This window comes from Canis lupus, chromosome 15, assembly GCF_048164855.1.
Source record: "Canis lupus baileyi chromosome 15, mCanLup2.hap1, whole genome shotgun sequence".
NCBI classification, from domain to species: Eukaryota; Metazoa; Chordata; class Mammalia; order Carnivora; family Canidae; genus Canis; species Canis lupus.
In genome coordinates this window covers 49,091,113-49,118,410 of record NC_132852.1, presented here as the reverse complement: position 1 = coordinate 49,118,410, position 27,298 = coordinate 49,091,113, and the positions used below count along the sequence as shown (strand labels likewise).

The 27,298-nt window shown below is 41.3% G+C and overlaps 1 protein-coding gene and 3 long non-coding RNA genes across 5 annotated transcripts in view; 2 read left to right on the top strand and 2 right to left on the bottom strand.

Annotated features, from left to right (window-relative positions):
• Positions 1–3,920: 3,920 nt before the first annotated feature.
• Positions 3,921–4,845, top strand: LOC140605162 (uncharacterized). The gene is made up of 2 exons (XR_012007890.1): positions 3,921–4,135; positions 4,781–4,845. It is a non-coding gene; the product is annotated as an uncharacterized lncRNA (long non-coding RNA).
• Positions 4,525–8,402, bottom strand: LOC140605160 (uncharacterized). The gene is made up of 2 exons (XR_012007888.1): positions 7,734–8,402; positions 4,525–5,022 (listed from the first exon to the last, which is right to left on the bottom strand). It is a non-coding gene; the product is annotated as an uncharacterized lncRNA (long non-coding RNA).
• LOC140605163 (uncharacterized) lies at positions 6,002–27,000 on the top strand. 2 transcript variants are annotated; one of them, XR_012007892.1, is made up of 3 exons: positions 6,002–6,543; positions 12,263–12,383; positions 20,597–27,000. It is a non-coding gene; the product is annotated as an uncharacterized lncRNA (long non-coding RNA). The 2 variants fall into 2 exon arrangements; XR_012007891.1 differs by lacking the exon at positions 12,263–12,383.
• Positions 25,259–27,298, bottom strand: part of BPGM (bisphosphoglycerate mutase) — a 32,573-nt gene continuing 30,533 nt past the window's right edge. Inside the window, exon 3 of the mRNA XM_072777271.1 lies at positions 25,259–27,298. Coding sequence (XP_072633372.1) covers positions 27,117–27,298 — 182 coding nt within the window. The 3' untranslated portion in view covers positions 25,259–27,116.

The following is a 27,298-nucleotide window of genomic DNA, read 5'->3' as shown; positions in this document are numbered from 1 at the left end:
GGATTAAGTCTCTGGGATTCCTAAACCCTTAGGAGTCCTCAGACTATTTTCAATACTCTTAAAAATCACATTGAAGTCCTACCCCTGCCTGCTAAGCCTGTGTAGGCTCATTAAAAGGTCAAATTTTGTTTTCTTCAGGGCAGAATTTTATTAGCCCTGCATGATGACATTGGTTACCCTTTGCTGCTCAGTATCTCAAGTTTGTTAATCACACATATCTTTGATCCATTTTTTAAAGAGGAAAAATAGCCCAGCTCATTAATAAATATCAGATTTTGATGGCAAAATCTTTTGATACAAAGGGAGCGCAAGAGGAGGAGAAAAAGAAGAAGGTAATGAAGGCATTTCTGGTAACGGAAATGTAGGGATCCTTGGATTGGATGATTGCGGAGCTCCTTTGAAGCCCAAGCACTCAGTGAAGTGAGTCCAGTAGCTCATTAACCACTAGGCTTATGATGGCCCAATGATAAGTGCTTGGGATTGCTTCTGTGCCTGGCTTCAAGTTCACATACAGGTGGCACCGGTGACTGGCTCACAGAAGCCAGCGCAGCCAGCCAGAGTCCAGGTGGGCGCCATTGTGCTGGAATTGCAATTGCTCTTTAAGTCTTGACTGTGGGAGGCTGGAAGCATGAAATCTCAGCCGACACTGCCTAATTTTGAGTCCCAGCCCTGTTTGTCACTAGGTCTATGATCTCTTTGTGTCTCATTTCCTCATTTAGAAGATAATCGTGGTGAGATGTTCTAGAGTTGTTATAGGGATCAAATAGTTTAGCATGGAAAGCACTAGAACAGTGCCAGGAACAGAAAAGCCTTCAATGAATGTGGATTCTTATTATATGTCAGGCACTGTCCCAAGCATTTTGCATACAACTTCACCTAGAAAAGTCCCTTAAGTTAGATACTATTATTATTATCTCAGTTGTATGTGTAAGAAAGCTGTTGCTAACAGAATTTAAGGAATTTGTCTGAAGTCACTCAGTTCATAAGTGACAGAGATAAGACTCAAACAGAACCTTGATTTGGCCAACTACACTTTGCCCCCGGGGACTGTGCCAGCTGGGGGACACCAAGTTACTTCACTCACCATGTGCCTTTGGGCAAATCACCCAGGCTTCCCAAGCTTCCATTTTTTTCTCACCCAGTTTCAATAAATATTATGGTTGTGTATGATGTTGTCACTGGGGAAAGCAGGATAAAAGTACCCTCTGAAGTAGTTTTGCAACTCCTTTGAAGCCTCTAAAGTGATTTCAAAGCAGAAAGTTTAAATACTACTATAAGGATTTGCTACATGATGTCTTGTCACCTGTATCTTGCACATAAGTGATGCTCAATAAATGGTTTTTTGATGTGATTTGATTTTTAGAAAATGAAATGTAGTAAGTAGATTATTCTGTGTAACATGAAAACAAACATCTCTCTATAAAGTCTCTCAATCTAGGGATGCCTAGGTGGCTCGGTGGTTGAGTGTCTGCCTTTGGCTCAGGGCGTGATCCCAGGGAGCCTGCTTCTCCCTCTGCCTATGTCTGCCTGTCTCTCTGTGTCTTTCGTGTATAAATAAAATCTTTTTTAAAAAGTCTCTCCATCTGAATAGCAAGAACAAAGAATCAGAGATGATGGAAATATTCTTAAAAGTAATGTTTTTCATAGTATTAAAGTTTTCTATTAAAAATACTTATCACTTCGATGGACTAAAAAAGAAAAGTCATATAATCACATCAACTGATGCAGAAGAAAACTGCCAAAATACATTTGGCACTAGAAAATATATTTGACAAAACGCAACCCCAATCCATGATAAAAACTCTGAATAAACTAGTAACAAAGGATTTTTTTCAACTTGATGAATACCATCTACAAAAATCCTACAGCTAACATCACACGTAATAGTGAAAAACTTAAAGCTCTCCCAATAAGATCAGGTACAAGGCAAGGATGATTACTGATTTTAAAGTTTATATGGTGATGTAAAAGACCCAGAAGAGCCAACACAATATTGGAGAAAAACCAAGTTGGAGGATTGATACTACCTAATGTCAAGACTTTCTATAAAGCTACAGCAGTCAATACCAAAGGGTGGTAATGGGAAAAGAATAGACAAATAGATCTGTGGAATAGAATAGAAAGACCAGAAATAGGCCCCCATAAATATAGTCAACTGATCTTTAATGAAGGAGCAAAGGCAATACAGGGAGCAAAGACAGTTTCTTTGGCAAATTGTCCTGGAACCACCAAACAGCCACATGCAAAAAAATGACTCTAAGACACTGACATTACAGCCTTCATAAAAATTCCTTACACTTAAAATGGATCATAGAACTAAAGGTAAAATTCAAGACTATAAAACTCCTAGAAGATAAAAGAGGAGAAAACCTAGATGACCTTGGGAATGGTAATGCCTTTTTAGACACAACATCAAAGTCATAGCCCATAAAAGAAATCATTGATAAGCCAGACTTCATTAAAATAAAAAAAAAAAAACTTCTGCTCTGTGAAAGACCCTGTCAAGAGCATTGGAAAACAAGCCACAGACAGAGAGAAAATATTTGCAAAAGACATATCTGATAAAAGACTATTATCCAAAATATTATCCAAAGTAGACAAAGGACTCTTTTAAAAATCAAGTATAAGAAAACAAACAACCCAATTTAAAAGTGAGCCAGAGACCTAAAGAGTCACCTCACCAAAGGAGACATACAGATGGCAAATAAGCATATGGATGGAAAGATGCTTATAACATCAGGGAAATGCAAATGAGATGCCACTATACATCTATTTGACCAAAATCCAGAACAACAGACACCACCAGATGCTGGTGAGGATGTGGAGCTACAGAAACTCTCATTCTTCACTGCTGGGAATGCAAAATATGGTACAGCCACTCTGGAAGACAGCTTGGCAGTCAGTGTCTTGTAAAATTAAATACACTCTCACCATGTGCTCCAGTAACCGCTATTCTCCATATTGAACTAAAGGAGTTGAAAACACGCCCCCACAAAAACCTGCACATGGATGTTTATACCAGCTTCATTCATAACCTCCAAGACTTGGAAGCAACCAAGATGTCCTTCAGTGGGTGAATGGGCAAATAAACTGTGGTGCATCCAGCCTGTGGAATATTATTCAGCAATAAAAAAGAGAGAGAGAGAGAGAGAGAGAGAGAGAGAGAAAGGAGCTATCAAGCCATGAGAAGACATGGAGGGAACTTACATGCATATGACTGAGTGAAAGAAGCCAACTTGAATTCCAACCATATGACATTCTGGAAAGAACAAAATTATGGAGATAGTAAAAGGATCAGTGGTTGCCAGGGCTTGGGGGGTATGGAATGAGGGATGTTTACACAGAGCACAGATTTTGTGGACAGTGGAAATACTCCATGTGATATTATACTGATGGATATATGTCATTACACATTGTTCAAATCCATAGAATGCACCACACCAAGAATAAAGCCTAACACTTTGGGTCTTAGACTTTAGGTGATAACGATGTGTCAGGGTATGTCCATTCTTGGTAACAAATATATCTCTTTGGTGAATGATGTAAATAATGGGGGGCATGCGTGGGGACAGGGTGTATAAGAGAAATCTCTGTCCCCACCTCTCAGTTTTGTTATGAACCTAAAACTGTCCTAAAAAAAATAGCCTTTTTTTAAAAAAATATTTTATTTATTTATTCATGAGAGAGAGAGAGAGGCAGAGACACAGGCAGAGGGAGAAGCAGGCTCCATGCAGGGAGCCCAATGCATGACTCGATCCTGGGACCTCAGGGTCACAACCTGGGCCAAAGGCAGGCGCTAAACTGCTGAGTCACCTGGGGATCCCCCCAAAATAGCCTTTTTAAAAAACAACCTAGAGGGCTATATGCCAGGGATGTGTAAGGGCCCCTCCTGGGGTGGAACCACCGTCTGTGATGTCACAAGCCAGCAGAGGCAGCGGTCCTGCGTGGGCCTGGCCTGGTGCCGTGGGGCTGCAGTCACAGCTCCTTGTCCCATTTCGGGGTCGATAGTGCCTCCCTGTTAAACACTAGCTTGTCCAGCCCCCATCCTTGCTGCGAACACTGCTGCCCTTCAGAAGCAGCTGGAAATCCTCTCTGCCAGGGGTCTGTTGTCTGATCGTGCCTAACTAATGCAGAGGTGAACAAGGAACTAAAGGGCTCTCTGTATCTTGGGGAGCAGTGAAGCCCTGGGGCCAGGCAGGTGGGGTCCAAGCAGAAGTCCCAGAAATAGCGGCAGAGGGATTCTTTACAAAGTCTAGTGTTTTCCTTTCGATTTAACACTCTCTTAAAAAACAAAACAAAACAAAACAAAACAAACAAACAAACAAAAAACCATTGCTTAGCTTCCAGAGGTTTAGTTTTGGATGGAGAGATGTCCTTTCCTCTGTTATACAGTAATCAAACAGCAGCTTACTGCTCCGTGCCTTGGTTTACCCATCTGTGTAAACGACCTCTGCTTTGCAGGAAGCACGTCATCAATACTGGGGGGAGGGAGACTTTGGGAGGGAAACAACTGGAGTGAAGGGCTTTTCTTTTCTTTTTTTTTCTTTTTTTCTTTTTTTTTATTGGAGTTCAATTTGCCAACATTTAGCATAATACCCAGTGCTCATCCCGCCAAAGTGTCCCCTTCAGTGCCCATCACCCAGTCACCCCAACCCCCTGCCCACGTCCCCTCCACTACCCCTTGTTCATTTCCCAGAGTTAGGTGTCTCTCATGCTTTGTCACCCTCACTGATATTTTCACTCATTTTTTTCTTTCTTTTTTTTTTTAATTTTTTTGAAGGGCTTTTCTTCCCTCAGTTTACTCCACAGGCAGAATGTAAACAGCAGCCCGATTGGAAGCCTCGGCTGTCAGAAGAAAACCAGCAGGGCCTGGGCCCAGCCTGCACAGGAACAACTGACCAGTTCTCGTGGGGTCACGGGGAACTGCTCCTCGAGGCCAGGCCTCCCGGGCTATCCCAGACATCGGATGGAAATGATTTGGGCACATCCGGTATGGCCTGAATCTGATCCTTTGGGTAAGACCTGAAAAAGAAAAGAAGGAGAGGAGAGAAGTCAAACGTATTCCCCTAAAAACAATGCACACCGCGAGCTTGATCCTGAATGCTCACCCCTTGGAGCTGTACGCCTCATTCGGGGTTTGTAAGATACAACATGCTTTTTCCCCTAATCCTTTCCAAAAATGCGTTCCATAAATTGTTAGCATCCCTGCCAACGGCCCCAGTAAACTCACATACCAGCTTTAAAGTCAACCCCTTTTAAACCAATGCATCAGTCCTTTGAGTTAAGAGCGTATTATTTCCAGATTCCTGTAGCTGCCGAGCTCCTTTTTAAAGCTGCGAACGAGCATGTTTCTTTGTTGCTGTTAATTTGCAGAGAGAAGCAGATACAGGGGCAGCAATGTATGTACACAGTAGCTGTGCCATCCTCCAAAGCCCCAGCACACTCTGAGATGTCCCAACTGCCCCCCACCCCTGCCAGCCCCTGGAGGCATCAGCTCGCTCCTAAGGGCTCAAAACTCTTCTTGTTCAGAATAGTCAAGAAGTTACCATATATGTTATTGTATCACTCCTATTACTGTATGTTTTATAAGGGAGAGGTGGTGAAGGAGGCTTTTTAACCAACCCATGGGCTCCAGAGCCAAACTGCCTAGGTTTTGCAGCTGTGTGACCTTGAGCAACTTACTTAACTGCTCTGCTCCTCAGTTTCCTGACCTGTAACATCAGAATGATAATAGCATGTACTCCCTATGTTAATATGTAAAGCAACGAAGCCAGACTTGCCCAGAACGAGTTGCACACAAGTGCTAGTTACTATTGCATAATTTTTCTAGGTAGGACTTTCAGCCACTGGGGACTGCTCTAATGACTTTCAACCATCAACGTGGGAAGTGTCTAGAAGGATCGGGAAGGGCAAGCTAAAATACATGCAGAGAATGCAGGGAAACATGCCTACCAACTGTGGCCTTCCTGGGTCACAAAGGCCAATAAAGGGGGAACAGCCAGGGACTGTATGGTTCAGGGAGGTCCTCACAGACTATGGGGGCCCACCCCTCGTTTTAAAAGCCTCTCATTGAGAGGTTGAGGGCAGGACAGGGGGCAGCCCCGCTCTTAGGTCTCCCAGGCTCCCCTCCCAGACCAAGTTCTTCCCACTGCCTGGTGCTGCTCTCAGAGGGGAGAACCCTCATTCCTAGCACAGATCTGCACCGCACCCAGGGTCTGGGTTCATGCAACCACCCATCTCCCTGCTTTGAGTTTTCCCTGCCCTGAGCCCGTTACCATCTCTTTGTCAGAGCAAGTTTTCTCAAATACCATCTTCTCTCCCCCCCAATGCCAGGGCGTTAGGATCTGCCGGGATTCCTCTATGCGATGTGGCTTTGGACATGCCTTTCATTTTCATGGAGACGTAAGGAACTGGTTCCATCGCTTATTTTTTTGTGTCATTTCTAATTTCCTCCAGCTTCATAATTTTCAGGACAAGAGCACCGACCTCCGTTTTCTCTGTGTCTGCCGGGAGTGGGGTGCAGATGGATGATAACTTTGTCAGGTAAGACAAGGAGTATGTCATTCTAACCATGTAAGTCACCTATGACACATGGGACATTTATCATCAGGCTCCAGCAGGACGGCAGAGATGAAAAAGGACAAGAGATAGCCTGGGCAAGTAAGGAGGAGCCGAACTGGAAGGCAGATTACATACTCATTAATTGAAGATGCAATGGGTAGAGCTGCGTTGGGTTTTTTGTTTGTTTGCTTTTTGGGGTTTTTTTGGTAGAGCTGTTTTTATTTATTTATTTTTTGTTTGTTTTTGTATAGCTGTTTGAATAAGAGAATTGTTAATAAGAAATTCCTAGACCCTCCATATAGTCAGGCAGCCTGTGCTGCTAAGAGAGACGTGATCTACCTCTTGAGGGAATCTCAAGGCCTCTGACTCCCAGGCACAGCCCTGGGCAGAACAAGGCTCATGGGATCCCATGGGATCTCAGTCTAGAGCGGGATTGCCAGATTCTCCAAGCCGGTCTGTGACACTCCTCCAGCAGAAGCTACTCTTTCACAAGCTCCTGGAAACAGGAGCCACCATCTCAGGCAGTGTGGTTCAAACTATTGGGGATTCTGTTGAGGTGGCTCACAGGCGGGGTTTGGGGGGGCAGGAAGTAGGGAGCCAGGTGGGCAGGGTTCTAGGAGCCCTCCTCTACTTCCACTGCAGCCGCTCTCTGCTTTCAAAGAAAGCCTCCCGATTTGGAAAGAACTGGCCCTCGTTCCCAGGGCACGAACTGGGAAAACGAAGAGGCATCGGAGATGAAGTAACTGGTAACAGGTCATTTAGTTAGTTGGTGGCAAGGGCCTGGGGTAGAAGGCAAATCTTGGGCTTCCAGGCCAGGCCCTTTGCATCTCACTGTGCTGTGCCACCGACTGTCTCATGTACACATATATCTCATTGCTACGGAAGGCTCAAATAATGCTTTTCAAAGAACATGAAGAAGAAAGTGTCCAAATCTCCCTAAAGCACACAAAAGATTATCTATTGTCAACAGCCCCACGAGACAAGGATATCTTCACTCCCAGCTTGAAAGGCCTCTCTCCTCCACCCCATCTGAAGATAAACAAGGCCAGACCTTCGTACAATCAGCTGGTCAGTAACTTAACAACGTCTCTGTCTTTCTTCAACATAAACCCCTCCTCTTCTGTAGGGCCCCTTCTACCAAAACCGGGAAATCTGCTGCCAATAATTTTCACCTGTTGCTCCGTGTTCTACCTTTCCACTGCAAATGAGTGTCTTCGGTAGGCTCTGTTCCTTGGTGGTATTCACTTTTAGAATGTCATCTTTTATGATTTCATAAAGATTTCTTTGTCCCATGTTAGAGGAATTTCAGGCATCTGGGGTTGGAAAAAAAAGGGGAAGACCCCCTTTTCTTAGTGGTTGGGAAGATTTTGTGATCATATTAGGTATTCATTCAAGGTACACTGAAGGTGGCCTGAGGCCAAATTATATTCTGATTTCCCAAAGGAAGAAATCCCTCCCTGGCAGTCTGGTTCCATGAGTAGAACTTAAAGCATCCCTGGCTGATTTTTCAACCACAGGCTATCTCAAAAGCATGCATTTTGCCAGAAATCTGTCCGGTAGGGAGAGATACATAGGTAGTTTCAGTGTCCTCTCACCCTGCCCCCCATTTCACCAAAAATCTTAACTTTCCCCTGCCTCTGCCAACTCCCCTGTGGTCTCAAGTGTTCCAGGAAATGAGGAGTCATTCTTTATTTCTTGCTCCATAAGGGGAGGGCACCATGTGACTCCCTGTGGAAGGGGCAGCAGGGTGGGGAGGCTGAGGGGCTTGGCCAGAGCTGCAGAGACCCAAGCTCAGGACTCCTGGTTGGGGGGGGGGTGGCGGGGAGAGGAGCTGGCTCTGCCCCTGGCCCCTCAGCATCGCCAGCCGCCAGCCGGGAGACTGACTCCACTTGGCCCAGTGCCCCTCACCCCTGGCCCTCCCCACACATCCGCCTTCTCCAGCTAGCTCTTCCCTCCCTCTGCCCCAGGGCTCCTGCTTGCATTCCTTCTATCTCCTGGCATTTTTTTTTTCATGTCGTTTTACTTTGTATTTAATAATAGCTCCATGTTTTCTGTTTTATCTGAAATCAAGAATCATGCCTGTATCATGCGTTCACTTTGGGGATAAAACTTATGGCAAGACTTGCCGTTGGACTAATTGCTTTTCATTAGCTTCATGCTTCTTAATGATTACAAGTTGTTTGCCTGTACAAGAAACAGTTCCATTCTGTTCTCCAAATTTACTAGCCTTCAACTGCAACCAGAAACTGGAAGTCTTGGATTGCTTGTGCTTGGGGAATGAGGTTCCTGGCTTTTTTGCATCAGGGTCTGGCCATACTGAGGGTTGGGGAGAGGGCCGGTAATCCTAGCTCTTTAGACTTCAAAGCCCAGATTATGGTCCATGGTCCAAATAAAAAGCGAATTTAGCTTTTCTAAGCCATCGGCTGTTCTATGTCCCAGTTCTCAAATCCATAAAGTGGAGTGAGAAAGACAGGGGCGAGATATGTATGTTTAATAACAAGCTTACTTTAAAATCAGTTTTGAAAAACCTATACTTCAGATAATGAATTGGGGTTTCAAAGGCATGATGGAAAGAGTATACCCACCAAAAGGGAGCAGCAGAATGAATCCCAATGGAAAATTTGCGCCTCTCTGTGGTTGGAGTCATTTGGTCAAGAAGTGATGACATTACACATTTCTGAAAAGGGTGTGTGTTTTGGACTTCTGAGGTCCAGGTCTCAGCATGATATTCGGGCAAGGCCGGCATTTAACTGCTATGCAGAATAAAGAGAAGGAAGTGGTCGCGACCAGCATTCTTTCCCACCACAGCAGCGCCTCCCCAGTCTGACGTTGCCCATTAGTCTCTTCATCTCATGGACTTGAAATCAAGCTCTTTCAGCAAGTCTGTGCGCCCATCATGCCCTGCGAGATAAGCTGTCCTTCAACTGTCTCTGGGAAGGGGTGGCAGCTGGAGGCATAGGGGATCAGCAACAACCTGTCCTGGGCAGAGGGCCGGGTGTGTGCAGCAGCAAGCAGCTCTTGGAGCCAAGAAGTAGGAGTTTTTCACCGTGGAGTGTCTTCCTGCAGAGAAGCACGGCTGCCCTTGGCCACACCCCAGCTATCCATCTTTAGTCCATTCATTGTCAGAATGAGTCTGGAACTCACATGTAGGAAGAGAGGGGAGTGGATCCAGAAGAACCAAGCAGCCCAGACCAATCTGTGACTTTTTGCCCTGTGAACACAGTGGTTCACTTATTCAGTCATCCAACAAGCAATTGTTATTATTTTGAAAGATTTTATTTGTTTATTTGAGACAGAGCAAGCGAGCGAGAGAGAGCACAAGTGGAGGAGGGGATGTGGGGGTGGGGAGGGCAGAAGCAGACTCCTCACTGAGCAGGGAGCCTGGTGTGGGGCTCAATCCCAGGACCCTGGGATTATGACCTGAGCTGAAGGCAGAAGCTTAACGGACTGAGCCACCCAGGTGCCCCAACAAGCAATTATTGAGTACCAACTGAATTAGGATGGAAGCTAGGCTGGATGACAAAAAGGCATACTCACACTCACACTTAAGGGAGTTGATTTCTGTCTTCCCTGTTACATAAGATCATTTGGTGACTCAAATTCCTTCCTTATTGTTAAACTGTTTTCCCCTAGGGCAGTGCTATTCAAAGTACTGCCAGGCTTGGGCAGCATCAAGCATTGTCTGAAAGCTTGTTAGAAATTTCAAATCTTAGCCCCCATGTCAGAGCTATGGAACCTATACCTCTGGTGGTGAGGCCCAGGATTCTATATTTTACCAAGCTCTCCAGACCATGTGATTTTTTTCAGAAAAAAAAAAAATTATTGTGGTAAAATACATATAAACTTAGTATTTTTAATCATTTTAAATCGCACAGTTCAGTAGAATTAAATACATTCACGTAGTGCTGTGTCGTCACCCACCAACTACCTCCAAAACTGAAACTCTGTACCCATTAAATGTTAACTCCCCATTTCCCCCAGCTCCTGGCAAACACTATTCTATTGTCTGTGTCTACGATTTTGACTATTCTAAATTCTCATATAAGTGGAATCATATAGTATTTGTCTTTTTGTGACTAGCTTATTTCACTTGGCATAAGATCTTCAAAGTTCATCCATATTGTAACATATGTCAGGATTTCCTTCCTTCTTAGGGCTGGATAATACTGCACTGTATGTGCATACCACATTTTGTTTATGCATCCATCTGTCAATTGACATTTGGGTTGTTTCCATGTTTTAGCTATTTTGAATAATCCTGCTAAGAACATGGGTGTACAAATATCTTTTCAGGACCCTACTTTCCATTATTTTGGCCATATGCTCAGAAGTAAGAATTGCAGAATCATATTGTGATCTTATTTTTAATTGTTTAAAAACCACCATACTGTCTTCTCTAGAACAGGGTTCCCAACCCATTCATGATGATGGGTACTTGGCAAAAGTCTTTCAGGTAGTCTTGGCTGATCCTAGGAAACATTCAAAGTCAGGCTTCCCCATCGCCAAGGGAGAAGAAAAATGTGGGTAAGGAAACTGTTTATTCTAGGAGCTGAATGGTAATTTAAACTTTCTTCTGTGGCCAAGCACTCTGCTAGACATGTAGATATATTATCCTATTCCATTCTCACAAAACTCTACAGGGTAGGAATCACAGCTGAGCTGAACCCAATGGCTTCTCTTCTGTGGTCCAGGGCTGTTTTTCACTAGTCACAGACGTGCCCATAAAGATTATCTCTGATACCTCCAGCCCAACATACTCAAAATTCATTAGGTTTCCCTACACCAGCCCCTTTCTTTCTTCTTTAGACTATAAGCTAGTACCTGTTTCATTGAATTCTGATCACTAGCAAATCCTATAATTGGTGTGTTTTGAACCACGTCTCTTTTCTAGTCAGAGAAACAAGGTTAAGGTTATTCTGGTCATTTCTGCTTAAAACTTACCTGAGCCTATTTGGGTTTTCCCACTTTCTCAGACCCCTCTAGCTAGCCAGCCTCCTGCCAGACTTGTTCACCTCCCTACCCTCCCATCCTTCTGCTGCAATCCTCAGAGCCCAGCTTCAGTGCTGTGTCCCTCATGAAAGCTTTTGTGAACCCTGCTAATGAACGACAGTATTTTATTATTCCTACTTCATAACGTTATGCACATTCCTCCTCGAACCATAGCTAATGACAAACTTGAGTTAAGCTCCTTAACAGAACCAAGAGCTTGCCTTCCTATTGGTACTGACCCAAGATTCCATCCTAAGATCTTTGCCTGTAACATGCTCAGTCCTTTTACCTACATTGGTTTCTGTAAGAATTTATCAGCAAGTGGGAGACCTTAGCAGATCCACAGAGATTAAGAAATATTGATTTCAAAAAAAAAAAAAAAAGAAATATGATTTCCTCAAAGTATGCTCTTCACAGGAGGTATTTGCCTGCTTATTCCTGTGATCACCTGAAAACTCCAGCCCAGTCTGCCTACTTGAGAGTTGTCTCTAACTGATGGAACAGATTTTGACAGAGGGATCCCCTCTTGAACTTTAAGAGTTTAGATGATAATCAGTGGACATAAGAATATGTTAACAGAACCATTGGCTAAGCCGAAGCCATGTTGTACTATTGTTTTGCTTCAAACAAAACAATATGGTCGATGTGTATATTTTGAGTAGGGGGTCAAGGAAACCTCCATTCTAAATCCATCTTTTTAATTTACTGGCAGTCTTACATTTGGCAAATCAGTAAGCTTCTGTGGGGCTCAATTTCCTCTCCGTTGGAACATGTGGACAATGTACCTGCTTCTCCCACCTTAGAGAATTGTGAGCAGAGTAGAGTGAGATAAGGTATGTGAAAGAATTTAGTAAACTAATATCAGGTAACTTGCTGCTGATAGCCCAAACGTAATGACTTCTAATAACTGCCATTTATTTAGCTAGTGATTTTGTGGGTTGGCCAGACTGTGTGGTCTGTGCCAGCTTAGTTGGCCATCACTGAGCTTACTCATGCATCCATGGTGAACTGGCAAGTTGCCTAATAGATGGAAGGTCTGAGTTGGCCTCAAACTACACGTCTGGTGGTTGTCAAGCTGTAGGTTCAGGTAGCAGGAGTGGAGTGACTGTGCCTGTATATCCCATCATCCCGGGGGTGAGCTTGGGTTTCTTCACGTGGCGGCTTCAGGGTTCCAAAAGAAGACCAGCTCCAGAGTGCACAGGTTTCTCAAGTCTCTGCTAGGGTCACTTCTCTGCCATCCCATTGGCTGAGCCCAGAATCAGGTGGGAGGTCATTCTAAGTTTGATGGTAAAGGAGCGTGGAAGGATGGATACAGGAGAAAAGAAGGCTTTATGGCCATTTTTGCAATCCTCAGACCATTGCCTATCGAAATAACAGTAGCAGATGTGCTAACATTCAGTGTCCCACGTCATCGCTGGGAGCTACAGCATCTGTGCCCAGTGGCAGGGGCATCGGAGTCCTTGCTGGAGCCATCTCATTCTGTGCTTTGGGTGTCATTCTCAGCTGAGTGACCTTCCAAACAGAGAGAGGCAGAGACATAGGCAGAGAGAGAAGCAGGCTCCCCACAGGGAGCCCGATGTGGGACTCAATCCCAAGACCCCAGAATCACGACCTGAGCCACCCAGGCAGCCAGACACATAGTTTTCTAAGGTTGCAGCACTGTGGCTTTAAATACCCCACACTGAAGAAGACATGATCTCTGTTTTCCTTTTTGGCAAATAAAATGTTTGGTTCACCTATTCCTATGTATGTATTCATATAATCCAGAGAGGCTTTAATACACAAGCTCTGGACTCCCCAAATATCAACACAGATGGTTTAAGGAAAGAAGGAAAGCAAGCTCTATTTCTCTCACTGAGAAAAGCAAACATTTCAATTTTGCATGAATAACCTAAGCTCTCTAGCTCCACTCAGTGTTCTGTTTATGTGGCACCATATTAGTGTGTAAGAGAATGTAAATGGAATTTACTCACTATAGCTTCCTTGGACAATCTTATTCTTTGGCCAATTTAAAATGGACATCTCAAATTAAAAATTGCTTTCAAGGAGAAAAAACGAGTGGGAAGTATCAGAAAGGGAGACAGAACATGAGAGACTCCTAACTCTGGGAAACGAACTAGAGGTTGGGGAAGGGGAGGTGGGCAGGGGGTGAGGGCAACTGGGTGGACTGGCACTGAGGGGGGCACTTGATGGGATGAGCACTGGGTGTTATTCTATATGTTGGCAAATTGAACACCAATAAAAAATAAATTTACAAAAAAAAATTGCTTTCAAACTAAGCAGTATGGAATAGTGGCTAAGAGCATGGGCTGTGGAGTTAGAGAGGCCTGGATTTGAATCCTGCTGCAACTATATACTAGCTTTGTGACTTTGGGCAGGTTACTCAGCTTTTCTGAGGCTCCTCTGTAAGATGAAAATGCGTCCTCATAGCATTGCTATGAGGATTTAACATGATCTAAGACCAGGCTTTCTTTGCATTGGAGAGTCATCTTTGGGAGTAATTCATGATAAGTGTATGATAAAATTTAAAAGCAAGATTTCAAATACAGTATTTTTGCATGACTTTGAGAGTCATAAAGATAGTCATCATTTTCATTTCATTGTGATGCTTCTCATGACATCATTTCCAGAAGTAGTGCATTTAGAAGTGTAGAAGTCTTGGGACACCTGGATGGCTGTTGGTTGAGCGTCCCACTCCTGATTTCAGCTCAGGTCGTGATCTCAGAGTCACGGGATTGAGTCCTGCATTGGACTCCCTGCTTAGTGGGGAATCTGCTTGAGATTCTCTCCATCTCCCTCTACCCCTCCCCCACCTTCATGCTTCTCTATCTAAAATAAATCAATCTTTTAAAAAAATAGAAGCAAAGTCTTTCTCTTAATCTCTTTTTATATCGTGATAAAAACATATGACATTGAACTTACCAATGTAGCCATATTTAAGTGTACAGTTTAGTTAAGTATATTCACACTGTTGTGCAGTAGGATCCCTGGAACTTTTCAGCTTGCAAAACTGAAACTCTATGACTGTTAAATACTAGTTCCCTCCCCACCTAGCCTTTGGCAATCACCTTTCTAACTTCTGCGTGTATGATTTTGACTACTTTGGATACTTGATTTGAATGGAATCATACAGTATTTGTCCTTTTATAACGGGCTTCTTTTTACTTAGCAGAATGTCCTCAAGGTTCATTCATATTGTAGCGTGTAACAGAATGTCCTTCTTTTTAAGTCTGCATAATATTCCATTGTATGTTTATATCACTTTTCTTCATGCATTCGTCAGTGAACATTTGGGTTGCTTCCATCTCTTGATTGTTGTGAATAATGTTGCAATTGACAGGTGTGTAAATATCTCATCAATATCCTGGTTTGAATTCTCTGGGATATATACCTAGAAGTGGGATTTCTGGATCATATGGTAATGCTGTTTTTAATTTGTTGAGGAACTTCTATACTTTTTTCCCCAATGGCTTCATCATTTTACATCCCCACCAACAGTGCCAAAGAGTTCTCTGCATCTTTGCCAATACTTGTTATTTTTTGTTCTTTTGATAGTGGCCATTCCAATGGATATGAGGTGATATCCCAATGTAGTTTTTATTTGCATTTCTCTTTTTTGTTTAAGAGAGGGGGAAAGAGGGACGACTGGGGGGCTCAGTGGTTGAGCATCTGCTTTTGGCTCAGGTCATGATCCTGGGGAGCCTGCTTCTCCCTCTGCCTCTCTCTCTGTATCTCTCATGAATAAAGAAATAAAATATTTTTTAAAAAGAGGGGAGAAGGAGAGTGTGGAGCAGCAGGGTGAAAGGGAGAGAGAGAATCTTAAGCAGGCTCCATACCTAGTAGGGAGCCAGATATGGAGCCAAAATCAAGAGTCAGATGCTTAACTGACTGAGCCACCCAGGCATCCCTGATTTGCACTTTTCTTATAATTAGTGATATAGAGCATCTTTTCATATGTGTGTTGGCCATTTGTGTATTCTCTTTGGAAACTGTCTATTCAAGTTCTTTGCCCATTTTTAAATTGAGTTTTCTGTTGTTGAGTTGTAGAAGTTCCTTACATATTCTGGATATAACCTCTTATATAAATGGTTTGCAAATATTTTCTCCCACTCTATAGGTTGCCTTTTCACTCTGTTGAGTGTTTCCTTTGATGCACAGAAGTTTTTACACTTGATATAGTTCCATTTACCTATTTTTGCTTTCATTCCCTGTGTCTTTAGTGTCATACCAAAGAAATCATTGCTAAATCCAATGTCCTAAACCTTTCTCCCTACATTTTCTCTTAGGAGTTTTATATTTTAGGTCTTATGGATAGGTTTTCAAACCACTTTGATTTAATTTTTAATTTTTATTTAAGGTCCAACTTAATTCTTTTGCATGTGGATATCCAGTTTTCCCAATATCATTTAAGAGACTGTCCTTTCCCCACTGTGTAGTTTTGACATCTTTATCAAAAATCATTTGACTGTATTATGCAAAGCTTTATTTCTGGGCTCTCTATTCTGTTTCATTGGTCTCTAGACCTGTTTTTATAGCAGTCCTACAAAGTCTTGTTCCTCTGTAGTATGTTTTGAAATCAGGCAGTGTGAGACTTCCAACTATGTTCTTTTTCAAGATTGCTTTGGCTATTGTGAGGCCCTTGAGATTTGTTTTTAGGATACTTTATTCTATTCCTGCAAAGAATGACATTGGGATTTTGATAGGGATTGCACTGAATCTGTAGATAACTTTGGATAATATGGATATTTTAACTACATTAAGTTCTTCTAATCCATGAACAGTGTCTTTCATGTCTACAATGTCTTTCCATACATTTATATCTTTAATTTCTTTGAGCAGTGTTTTATAGTATTCAGTGTACAAGATTTTCATCTCCTTGGTTAAGTTTATCCTTAAGTACTTTATTCTTTTCGATGTTATAGTAAATTAGTTTGTTGTCTTAATTTTCTTTCCAGAATGGTCATGGTTAGTGTATAGAAAGAGTTGATTTTTGTGTAATTTTGTATCCTGTAACTGTTAAAATAATTTCTTAGTTTCAAGTTTTTTGTGGAATCCTTATACTTTTCTCATATAAAATTTTGTCACCCATGAAACAGATATAATTCTACTTTTTTCTTTCCAGTTTGGGTGGTATTTATTTATTTATTTATTTATTTATTTGCATCAGAGTAATGCTGGTTTCATAGAATGAGTTTGAAAATGTTCCCTCATTTTCAATTCTTTGGAAAAGTTTTAGAAGGATTGGTATTAATTATTCTTTAAATATTTGATAGAGGGATGCCTGGGGGGCTCAGTGGTTAACCGTCTGCCTTTGGCTCAGGGCATGATCCTGGGATCTGGGATTGAGTCCCACATCAGCCCCCTCCCAGAGACCCTGCTTCTCCCTCTGCCTGTGTCTCTGCCTCTCTCTCTCTCTGTGTCTCTCATTAATAAATAAATAAATAAGATCTTTATAAATAAATAAATATTTGGTAGAATTTTACAGTGAAGCCTCTGGTCCTGGACTTTTCTTTGTTGGGAGGCTTTTGAGTACTGCTTCAAATTTTTTATTAGTTATAAGTCTATTCCAATTTTTAAAATTTCTTACAAGTCATTGTTTGTAGGTTGTATGCTTCCAGGAATTTATCAATTTCTTCTAGGTTATCCAATTTATTGGCATATAATTGTTCATGGTAGTCTGTTTAATCCTTTTTATTTCTATGACATCAGTTGTAATGTCCCTTCTTTCATTTCTAATTTTATTATTTGAGTCTCATTTCTTTTTCTCTGAGTCTAGCTAAGGATTTGTCAATTTTGTTGATATTTTCAAAAAACCAATTCTTGGTTTTGTTAAATATTTTTAATTAAAAAAAATTTTTTAAAGGATTTTACCTATTTATTCATGAGAGACACAGAGAGAGAGAGGCAGAGACACAGGCAGAGGGAGAAGCAGGCTCCATGCAGGGAGCCCGACATGGGACTCGATCCCAGGTCTCCAGGATCAGGCCCTGGGCTGAGCTAAACCACTGAGCCACTGGGGCTGCCCTGTTAATTTTTCTATTGCTTCTATTTTCTATTCCATTTATCTGTCCTCTAATCTTTATTATTTCCTTCTTTCTGCTAGCTTTTGGGTTAGTTTGCTCTTCCTTTTTGTAGTCCTTGAGATGCAAAATTAGGTTGTTGATTTGAGATCTTTCTTCTTTTTTAATATAAGCACTTGTCACTATAAACTTTCTTCTTAGTACTGGTTTTATTGTATTCCATGTGTTTCAGCATGCTGTTTTATCTCCAGATTTCTTCTAAATTCCCTTGTGATTTCTTCTTTGACTCATTGATTGTTTAAAGTGAATTATTTATTTTCATATTCTATGTGATTTTTCTGTTTTCTTTCTGCTGTTGATTCCTAGTTCCATGGTTTGTGGCTTAACATGTGGTCTGTCTTGGTGGATGTTCTATGTGCACTTGAATGTGTATTCTGCTGTTTTGGGGTGCAGTATTTTGTATATGTCTCTTAGGTCCAGTTGGTCCCATTGTTTGGTTCAAGTCCTCTGTTTCCTTACTGATCTTCTCTCTGGTTGTTCTATCATAATGGAAGGGGAGGTATTAGAGTCTCCTACTATTATTGTATTGCTGTCCATTTCTCCCTTCAGTTCTCTCAATGAGTCATACATTTGGGAGCCTTAATCTCTCTTTAAAGATGATAGGATTTACAATTCTCATAAGGATCATATTTCACAACAGTGGAATGTAAAATGTTGCCTTGGAGAGACTATGCTCAAATGGCTGGAGCTCTTTGTGGCCAGAAGGGCTTGGGACACTAGACCACTCTTCTGCTTAGAAGACCTTCCCTATACTTCCATCCCTCTCACCATGCCCCAATGTAGCTTCTGTCTGCTTCTCTAATCCCATTCTATGATGTTTAATTGCTCATTACTGTGCCAAGCCTACCCTGACCTTAGCTTTTCTCTACTTCTTTAATACCCCTTTCTGCCTTAGCACACACACATGCATATGCACATGAGCACACACTGACATACATGTTGTGTTATTCAGGGTTTAGTATACACGAAATCTTTCCAGAGATTTCCAGAACCATTCTTAATGCTTGCTGGCTTTCAATCATATAAAATGTCTTTACATATATTAAAATACTTTTTGTTTTGAAGGTATATTTGTCAAGTTATATAAAACATACAAAACATTTTATCTGTTTGTTAGCTTGATTGGTATTTAAAAATATTTAGACAAGTAGCATGCAGGCTGCCATTGTGCTCTTGTACTGAAACTCACATACATTTAAGATGGGCCTGTAGGGAAGTTATATAAACAGAATTATTTATTATAGCAGGATTGTGAAAACATCTAATTTTATTCCTTGTTGGGACATTTAAGTTCTATCCAAATGATGGAACAATATTTATCCATATATTTAGATTGTTTGAAGCCCATGAACCATGGAAAAATACTTAGGATTTTAAAAATATAATGTAAAGTAAGAATAAATCTATATGAAAAATGCATGTAGAAAGAAATAAATGAAATAGTTCTCAGGATGGTAGGATTAAGGAATCTTCTCTATTTATTTTCAAAATATTTATACTGCTACATTTAACTCTATAATTTGAGTAAAAAGCAATACAAATCACTAGCCTGTTTCCACACCATTATTATGCTCTGAGCTTTCTGTCCACCAGCAGCAGGGTCTCCACGTCTGCTTGTGTGGACTGACATAGTGGGAAGACAGCCACAGAGCACTGTTCAGATTAAGATCATATATCTGCTAGACAAGAAATACTTTAAAGAATCTATAAAAATGAATAGTCCAGGACTCAAGGAGGATATATTTTTGAAATGTGGGGGGAATAAGTTTGCATGATCCTGTCTGGCATCAGCTTCATGAGGCAGAGGACTTTAGATTCATTCAGTTCTCCTGCCAGCAAAGAGAAGGGACAAGGGGACAAGTGAGGTCTGGCATAGGTAAGTCAGGGACTCTAAGGCACCCTAAGAGTCCTGAGGGATGAGCAGATACTAGGCAGGCAATGAGCATATGATGGAGAGACAATGAGGCAAAGGCAGATCCTTACAAATGTGTTGGTGCCCCTGAAACTGTGCATCAAGTTCTGTGTGGCAGAGCTTCTGAAAAGTCACCCAAAAAATTTTTGAAGAGGATTGGAGAATAAAAGTAGAAGGAGGGAAATCAATTTTTGAAATATCTAAAGAGAGAAAAGCTGAGATGTGATCCAGGACCTCAGCACGGAGGCTATAGAAATGAATTTGAAAGGAACCAGGAGAGAGAATCAACAGGACTCTGTAATTCATCAGAAGGAAAGTCAAGGGCAACAGGCAGGACGCTGGCTGAGCATCTGAGTGCATTGGTAGGACCACTGTTACCAGACACCAGCAGGACTCCAGAAACCAGTAAGGACTTGGCATTAGTTTATATTTTTGATTGAAAATCTAAGTTTATATTTATTTATGTCTGCTCTTTCCCAGGTTACAGTCCCATGGGGATCCATGATGTCTATATTTACATTTTATGTTTACATCAGCTGAGCTCAACAGTTACATAATCAAAGAAAGAAAGGCCTCTTTGGCCATGACCTCTTGTAAATTGTCAGAACTAGGTTTGCAGTCTAATCCGGAGGCATTTATGAATAAATACTGACCCCCAGTGTCTCGGTGAAGAAATAAAGATTATGTAAGGATTAAAAAACAAAGATTATGAAGTACCAAGACTCCTGGGAGAGTACCTGGAATCCAGGTACAAATCACATTCCCTACAATCCAGTTGGGAATCCTAGTGCGCTTTAGAAATTAAAATGCTCACTAGTTAACCCATGGCTAGTGACTGCCTGGAGAACTCCAAGGGATAGTCTACAGGACAAGTGTCAGAATGGATTAAGTAACCTTGATTCAAGTGGCCAATGGGCACATTAACTTTGTGATGGACTTTGTCCTCTCTGCTCCAGGGTCCAGCTTCAATTACTCCAAAGAGTCCGATCACTAACAGGGTAGGTTTTATGCGGTTCATTTCACTAATAAACTCCACCTCTCATTCCCAACCTAGGTCAACATTACATAAAATGAAGTTTCCTCTCAAGTGGATGCAAGGCAGTATTGTTGGTGGACATTCCCTTTTCAATAGCTGTGCATCTAGAGTGAATTCATGAAAAATTCTTGAGTGAACTCTGCAGCAAGCTAACTCCTTCAGCTGCAGTTGCTTTATTGAGAAAGTGAGAAAGTGACCACCTGACATCTTGGCCAACGGTTGCTACAATTACTGTCACTGGGCATCTATATTCTGCAGACTGGAAACTAGGCACTGGTTCTTTGGAGATATGTTTATGTCATATGGTGGGCTATGCTGAAATTTTTAAACACTTGGCTTTGCAGAGAAATCCATGAACAGGTTAAGCAATAAAACTGGCTTGATTGGTAGAGCTTCCTTCATGAAAACAATTTCCTTTCTTCCCTTTCATGAATCTTGTGTTGTTGGTTTTTTGTCTTTTGTTGTGTTTTTTTTTTTTGAAAGATTTTATTTATCTGAAGGACAGAGAGAGGCAGAGAGCACGAGTGGGGAGACAGGAGAGGGAAAAGCAACCTCCCCGTTGAGCAGGGAGCATGACTCAGGGCTTGATCCGAGGATCCCAGGATCCCAGGATCATGATCTGAGCTGAAGACAGACATTTAACCGACTGAGCCACCCAAGCACTCCATGAACCTTGCTTTTTAAGTGAGACTGGACTGAAGGCTTATGTGGCCAATCACAAGATGAATAAAAGGCAAATCTTTAGTGCCAACACAATCCATTTGCCTTTTGTTTGGGGCAATGAGAACCGGTCACTGCAGGCCTTTGACCCTCATCAGTCTTAGTAGAAGGACGCTTGGAATAGCAGTAGAAACCAAGGCTGCTTCAGAGTCACATGGACTCAGGCAGGGACTGGGACACTGAGATGAATGACACAAAGAACACCTGCAAGCTGGCTGCTGCACAGAGTTAACATTCAAGGAAACAGGCCCAGACGATACATACGGCTCAGGAGCCAAATGGTGACAGTAAGAAGGAATGCCACCCCAAGGCAGTAAAAGGAGATTAAAATAGAAGGTTTTGCATCAAGAGAAAGAAATTCCAGTTACTATTTGTCCAGCTACAAAGTAATGGCAACCATAATCCTGCTCCTGATTTGCTCTATCACCAGAAAAGCTAATTGTCGGTGTAATGCCTAACTGCAGTGCCAAACATAATTGAAATGAAATGCGTGTACAACTTGTTTCTTGACAATACAGTCTTGAGAAGTTTCTTCTCTTACCTAACAAGGACTGAGATTTCAAGAAGAGCAAAACAGCACAGAAATCAAGCACCTTTATCCAGTCACTACATGTAGGCTGTTTGTTTTAATTGCTTCTTTGTCAATTTTTTTCCTCCTGTCACTTTATTGTTCCTGGTTTCATTTTGAAAAATTTCAAAACCTATAGAAAAGCTGGAAGAATACAAAATTATACATGCTTTCCTCGGTTTATCAATTATAACATTTACTACATTTGCTTCCTGTCTCTCTCTAAATATATAGGGACCTTGTGTTGGCCAGACCATTCAGAAGTGAATTACAGACATGACACATCACCTTATAATCTCCAGGCCCCAAATGTCCTTTTTAACTTTTAATTAAAATAGCCAATTAAAGTTCAAATATCGAGGCCCTCATCCCAAATGTGATGGTGTCTGGAGGTATTTGGGACATACTCAGATTTACATGAGGTCTTGAGGGTAGATCCACCCCCAACCCCTCCTCTCTCCACCACATGAGAGCAAGATGTCTGTCAAGAAAACATCTGAGGAGGACCCTCATGAGGCACCAAATCTGCTAGTTCCTTGATCTCGGACGTCCCAGTCTCTGGCACTGTGACCAATGTTTGTTGTTTAAGCCACCTTGTCTGTTACAGCAGCTTGAGCAGACTAAAACAAATGTTTCATTATCTGTGATCATCATCACTCTTGTCTTTAATCTCAAATTGTCCCAAGTTTGGCACTTGAAGGCAATTTTTGTGTCCCATTAGTCTCTGGGCATTTTCTTCTTTATATTTTCTGTCCCAAACCTGGAACTGACCATTTTCCCAAACATCCCTGGTTCAATGGAATAGTAATTAGAAAGCAAGCTCAGGACAGTAGGTATCCTCATTATTACTAGGGTTTTGCTTCTAGGTCCTTTCAGCGGATGGGGAGTTGAGGGTGAGAAAAGGTGGTGTTAGGGAGAGAAAACACACACACACACACACACACACACACACACCTTCATATAAATATCTCCAGTTCAAAACCAATAAAAGAGCATTCTTTTTTATCTGTTTCTGTGTTCTATCTCCCTTCTCCCATAGTGAGTAACCTGATTCACAAGAACATCAGCAAATGTGCTCATTTCTTAAATCTATGCAATTGGCTTCAGAATTATTTAAAGTAGTCTCAGGAACATTTTCATCTTTAAAACAGTTGAATTTAACACCAGAGTCACCAAATCATCCCACATTATTCAGCAGAAACCACACATAACAGACTAACAGGTCCCTAGACAGCAACCAGAGGTAATACAGACAATATATACTAGCCAAGATTCAAACTGGACAACTTAGCAAAGGCTGCCATGCGGTTTCTCTAAAGCACCAAAAAAAAAAAAGAAAAAAAAAGACAAAGTTCAGAAGAGACTATTGATGGCTTCCATTTAAACTGTGCAGACTATTTAAATAAGCTATTTTCCTTTCAGAATCTATACTGCTTAATCTTTGGCATTTATTTCAGAAAAATCCAGTGGGGGCCGGTGTAGAGAGAGGGGAGATACACCTAACAGTGGTCACAGGTGACTGAGGTGGCAGTTGGGTGATAGACAGGCATGAGTGTTCTTTGTGCTATTTACACTCTCTGCTTTTGTGGATGTTTAAAGATTTTTATATTTTTAATTTATTTTTAAGGTTTTATTTATTTATTCATTAGAGACACAGAGAGAGGCAAAGACACAGGCAAAGGGAGAAGCAGGCTCCCTGCGGGGAGCCCGATGTGGAACATGATCCCAGGACCCTGCGACCACTATCTGAGCAAAAGACGGATGCTAACCACTGAGCAACCCAGGTGTCCCTAATGATTTTTATAATAAAAAGTTTTTTTAACGTATTCCTGTCAAATCAGAGTAAACGTAAGCTTAAATGGCCAGCTCCGACTTAAATAAAAAGCAAGTAAGAAGTATGTGGCTCTACTGTCTATACGTAGGAAGAGATAGTGACACCCTAGCTTACCTTTAGAAAATTGTCAAGGGAACTTACAATTTTTTGGCAACATAAGGTCCCAGTGTCTTAAAGGCTAGACTATATAGCTGGATTATCCTCCAACAAATAAAACATTACCAATTGTGGAAAAAGAGTGACTTTCATTTCTGCCTATTATTTGGCCAACTAACTTTGTCGTAGGAGGAAGATTGAATGATTAAAATATGCTTATATTTTGGATGTTTTATTTTTCCCCTTGGAATCAGTGTTTTAAATTCCCTTCATAGTCCAATGTGGAAAACTCTCAGGCCACAGCCAGATCTATTGTGAGGCAAGGCATGATTCAATACTACAAACAGCCAAAAACTTGGAAAATCCAATTATGCAAAACACAAAAGCAGGAAACATAATCAGGAACTGCAACATTGAGGCAATCTTGGTATGTTTCTGAGGGAAGAAGAACATAGGAAAGGCTTTCCAGGTAATGGGGAAGCTGAACTTTGAATAGACTGTTGCTTGCAAGAGCAAGAAAATGAATTAAAAATGACACCAGGGAGGATGCAACCTCTGTCTAGTAAAACTGTTTCCCCTAGCCCATTCTGTCAGAAGCAGTGAGGGGCCAGGAAAACGAAGAACTCTAACTACATGAAGGAAGGTGTGGGGAAGTACTTGACCTCGCTCTTCTCTTTTCTTGGGTGGCGACATGACCAGTTGGATTTCTGCATTTGGCCACTGGACTGGCCAAGTGCTGCCCACCGGGGATTGGTTTTAATAGGCTCACACAACACAACCAAAAAGAAATGAATAAATAAATTTGCCCCTGAAAAGCTACAGAGCATGGGGAGGCTTCCCAGATTGGAAGACAAATAACCACCACCATTACTGTGGAAATAAGCAGATCTCATTCAGAAATCTTTCTTGCACATCTTATCAAAGAAAAATACATGACATAACATATCCTTGTCCAAGGATGCTTTCTTGTCCGTGTTCAAATTAGTATTAGATGATGAGAAAACCTTCATTCTCTGAAGCAGAATGTCCGTTCTTTTGGAAAAGTAAATTCTCAGTGTCCTGGGATACAGTATTCATCTGAGATATTTAAAAATTGAAACTCTAGGAGCATCTTGCTATGGCCCTCATCTTAGCACACTGGTTCCACACTGGGACAATCATGTCAGCCTGGGCAGAGGAGACATGTCTAGTTGGCTCCAGTTAGTAGCCTTCAAGATTCCTACATCAAAAATTCTGGCTATCTTGTAAGCCATGTGAAGAAAACAGGTACATTAGGTGGTCTAAAGTTGAAGTATTGGAATTGTTAAAAATAATCTTACATGTCTTTAAAAAAAACTGAGGCACCTGGCTGGCTCAGTCAGTAGAGTATGTGCCTCTTGATCTTGGGGTTCTGAGTTTGAGCCCCATGCTGGATGTAGAGGTTCCTTAAAATAGAATCTTAAAAAAATAATTTTACATGAGGTTTTCATAAGCATCTCATTTATTTCAGCCAAGATCTCAAAAACAATAAGCCAAATTATATCAGAAAGTATCAGCAAAAAATTTAACCCTATCTTAGGAAAATTGCAAGATTCCAAAATGACTGGTTGTGAGTATAGCTTTGTGTGTAGAAGCACATCATTCTGCGGGGAGTACTTTGGGAGTGAACATCTTGATGTAGGACAAGGGAAGACTCCAATCTAAGCTCTTGAGTTGCATTAAGATATGGTCACCAATTGGGTTAGAAAAATCAGAGTTCAATTCCAGAGGTGAAACTGTTAAAGAACAGTCTGAGGTATAGCCTAGTCATAGGCTTGGAATTATAGGAAGATCTGATCTCTGAATTCTAAAGAATATTACTTGGTTAAGCAATTGGACTAAAATGAAGGGTTATGGTAGACACCATGTGTTGGTCAAAATGTAAAGCATCCACATTCCATGTCCTTATGCATCACAGATGTGGCCAGCTGTGAGCACTCCAGCTTCAGCTCTTCTTCCCAGCCATCTCCATTGGCCAGTGTGCAAAAAGAGTCCAAAGTAAGGACCAAATGGAGACCAAGCAGTAGCAAGGGTTTCAGAATTAGTTTTCTTCTATTGCCATTTACTATAAAATGGATATAAATAGATTAATCCACCAATGGAAAACCATGAAAAACTGATGAATTTTTCCCCCATGACTTTATCACTGAAATACATGTCACTTGCCTTGAAATAAGGTAAGAGTTTAAAGAAATGATGACTTACATGACCATGAGATTTAAAAATATAATCTAGAAAATAGTGTTATTGAGATTGATAAGTAATCATGTTGTCCATGGCCTACCCATGCTGCTCTATGTTATATACACTTGCTCTTGGCTGATGAACAATACATGTTTATGACAAGCCCCAATGTACCATATTTTCCCTGCTCATGTGAATAAAATTACATGCACTATATCTTACCTTTCCCCAAACCTTGATGTTCAATTTGTAGAGAATATCCATGTAACTCTTTGAGTGTTACAGGAAGATTTTGAACCAAAGACTAGTTCAGAGGCTTTTACCTAATGTTTATCACTTTGGGGATTTGTTTTCGGTCACAGACCTTTATTTTTAAACCAATTTTAAGTACCTAAAGCTTGAAGTTTAATACAACAGAACAAAAGGAGAATATAAACAGCTAGAGTTGTCTCCATGTTGCTAATTCTAGCAGCCAAAGGGGAATCCTACCGAACGTCAAAGAAAGGATGTCTCTGGACTAGAGACAAGGCAAAGGGCCTTATTGTTTGTTGTTGGCTTTCGTGGAGAAACCCACCTATGATTTATCCCATTTAATGGGCCTCTGGTTTTAACTAGCAAAGCATCCCTTTTCCTAGAGGAGAAGGCTAATTAGTAATAAATACTTAAGTAGAGTTTATTATCTAACATACCTTACTATCATTGCAGAAAGTCTCAGTAATATAAAAGTGAACTACTTATTGGAATAAGTAGTGCCTGTCAATAGTGAGTCAATAATGATTTATTGAATGATGAATACCTTAAACTTCACTTCTACTTGTTACTCTCCTGTCTTAGAAACTTAGGACATTGATTAAGCCCTACTGGTTACTAATTAGCCCCCATGAATAACTAATTCAAACAGGACTAGCAGGAGACTTCATTCATAAGACTTAAAGTCTCAGGCATCCTAAAGCCTTTATCTGGGCAACATAAATTACCTAGTTACCTATAGAAACTCTACCCCATAGCCCCATTTTGGAAAAATCAGGGGAAAATAAAGAGAGAAGAGAGATCAGCACCCATAAAACACTGCATGCCACTTCTTTTACTGCTATTCCTAGCTAGCAAATGGAAAGCCTTCATTTTTCCACTCGTTTTTTCACTTTTCCTTGATCATCTATTTTCTTAATAGCAGCTTGGATGGCCTCTTGGTCGCCCAGGAACTGGTGAGGCCCAACAGCATGCAGGTTCTCATCCAGTTCCAGGAGAATGGGGACTCCAGTGGGAAGAGTGATGTTGATAATGTCTTCATCGGAGATAC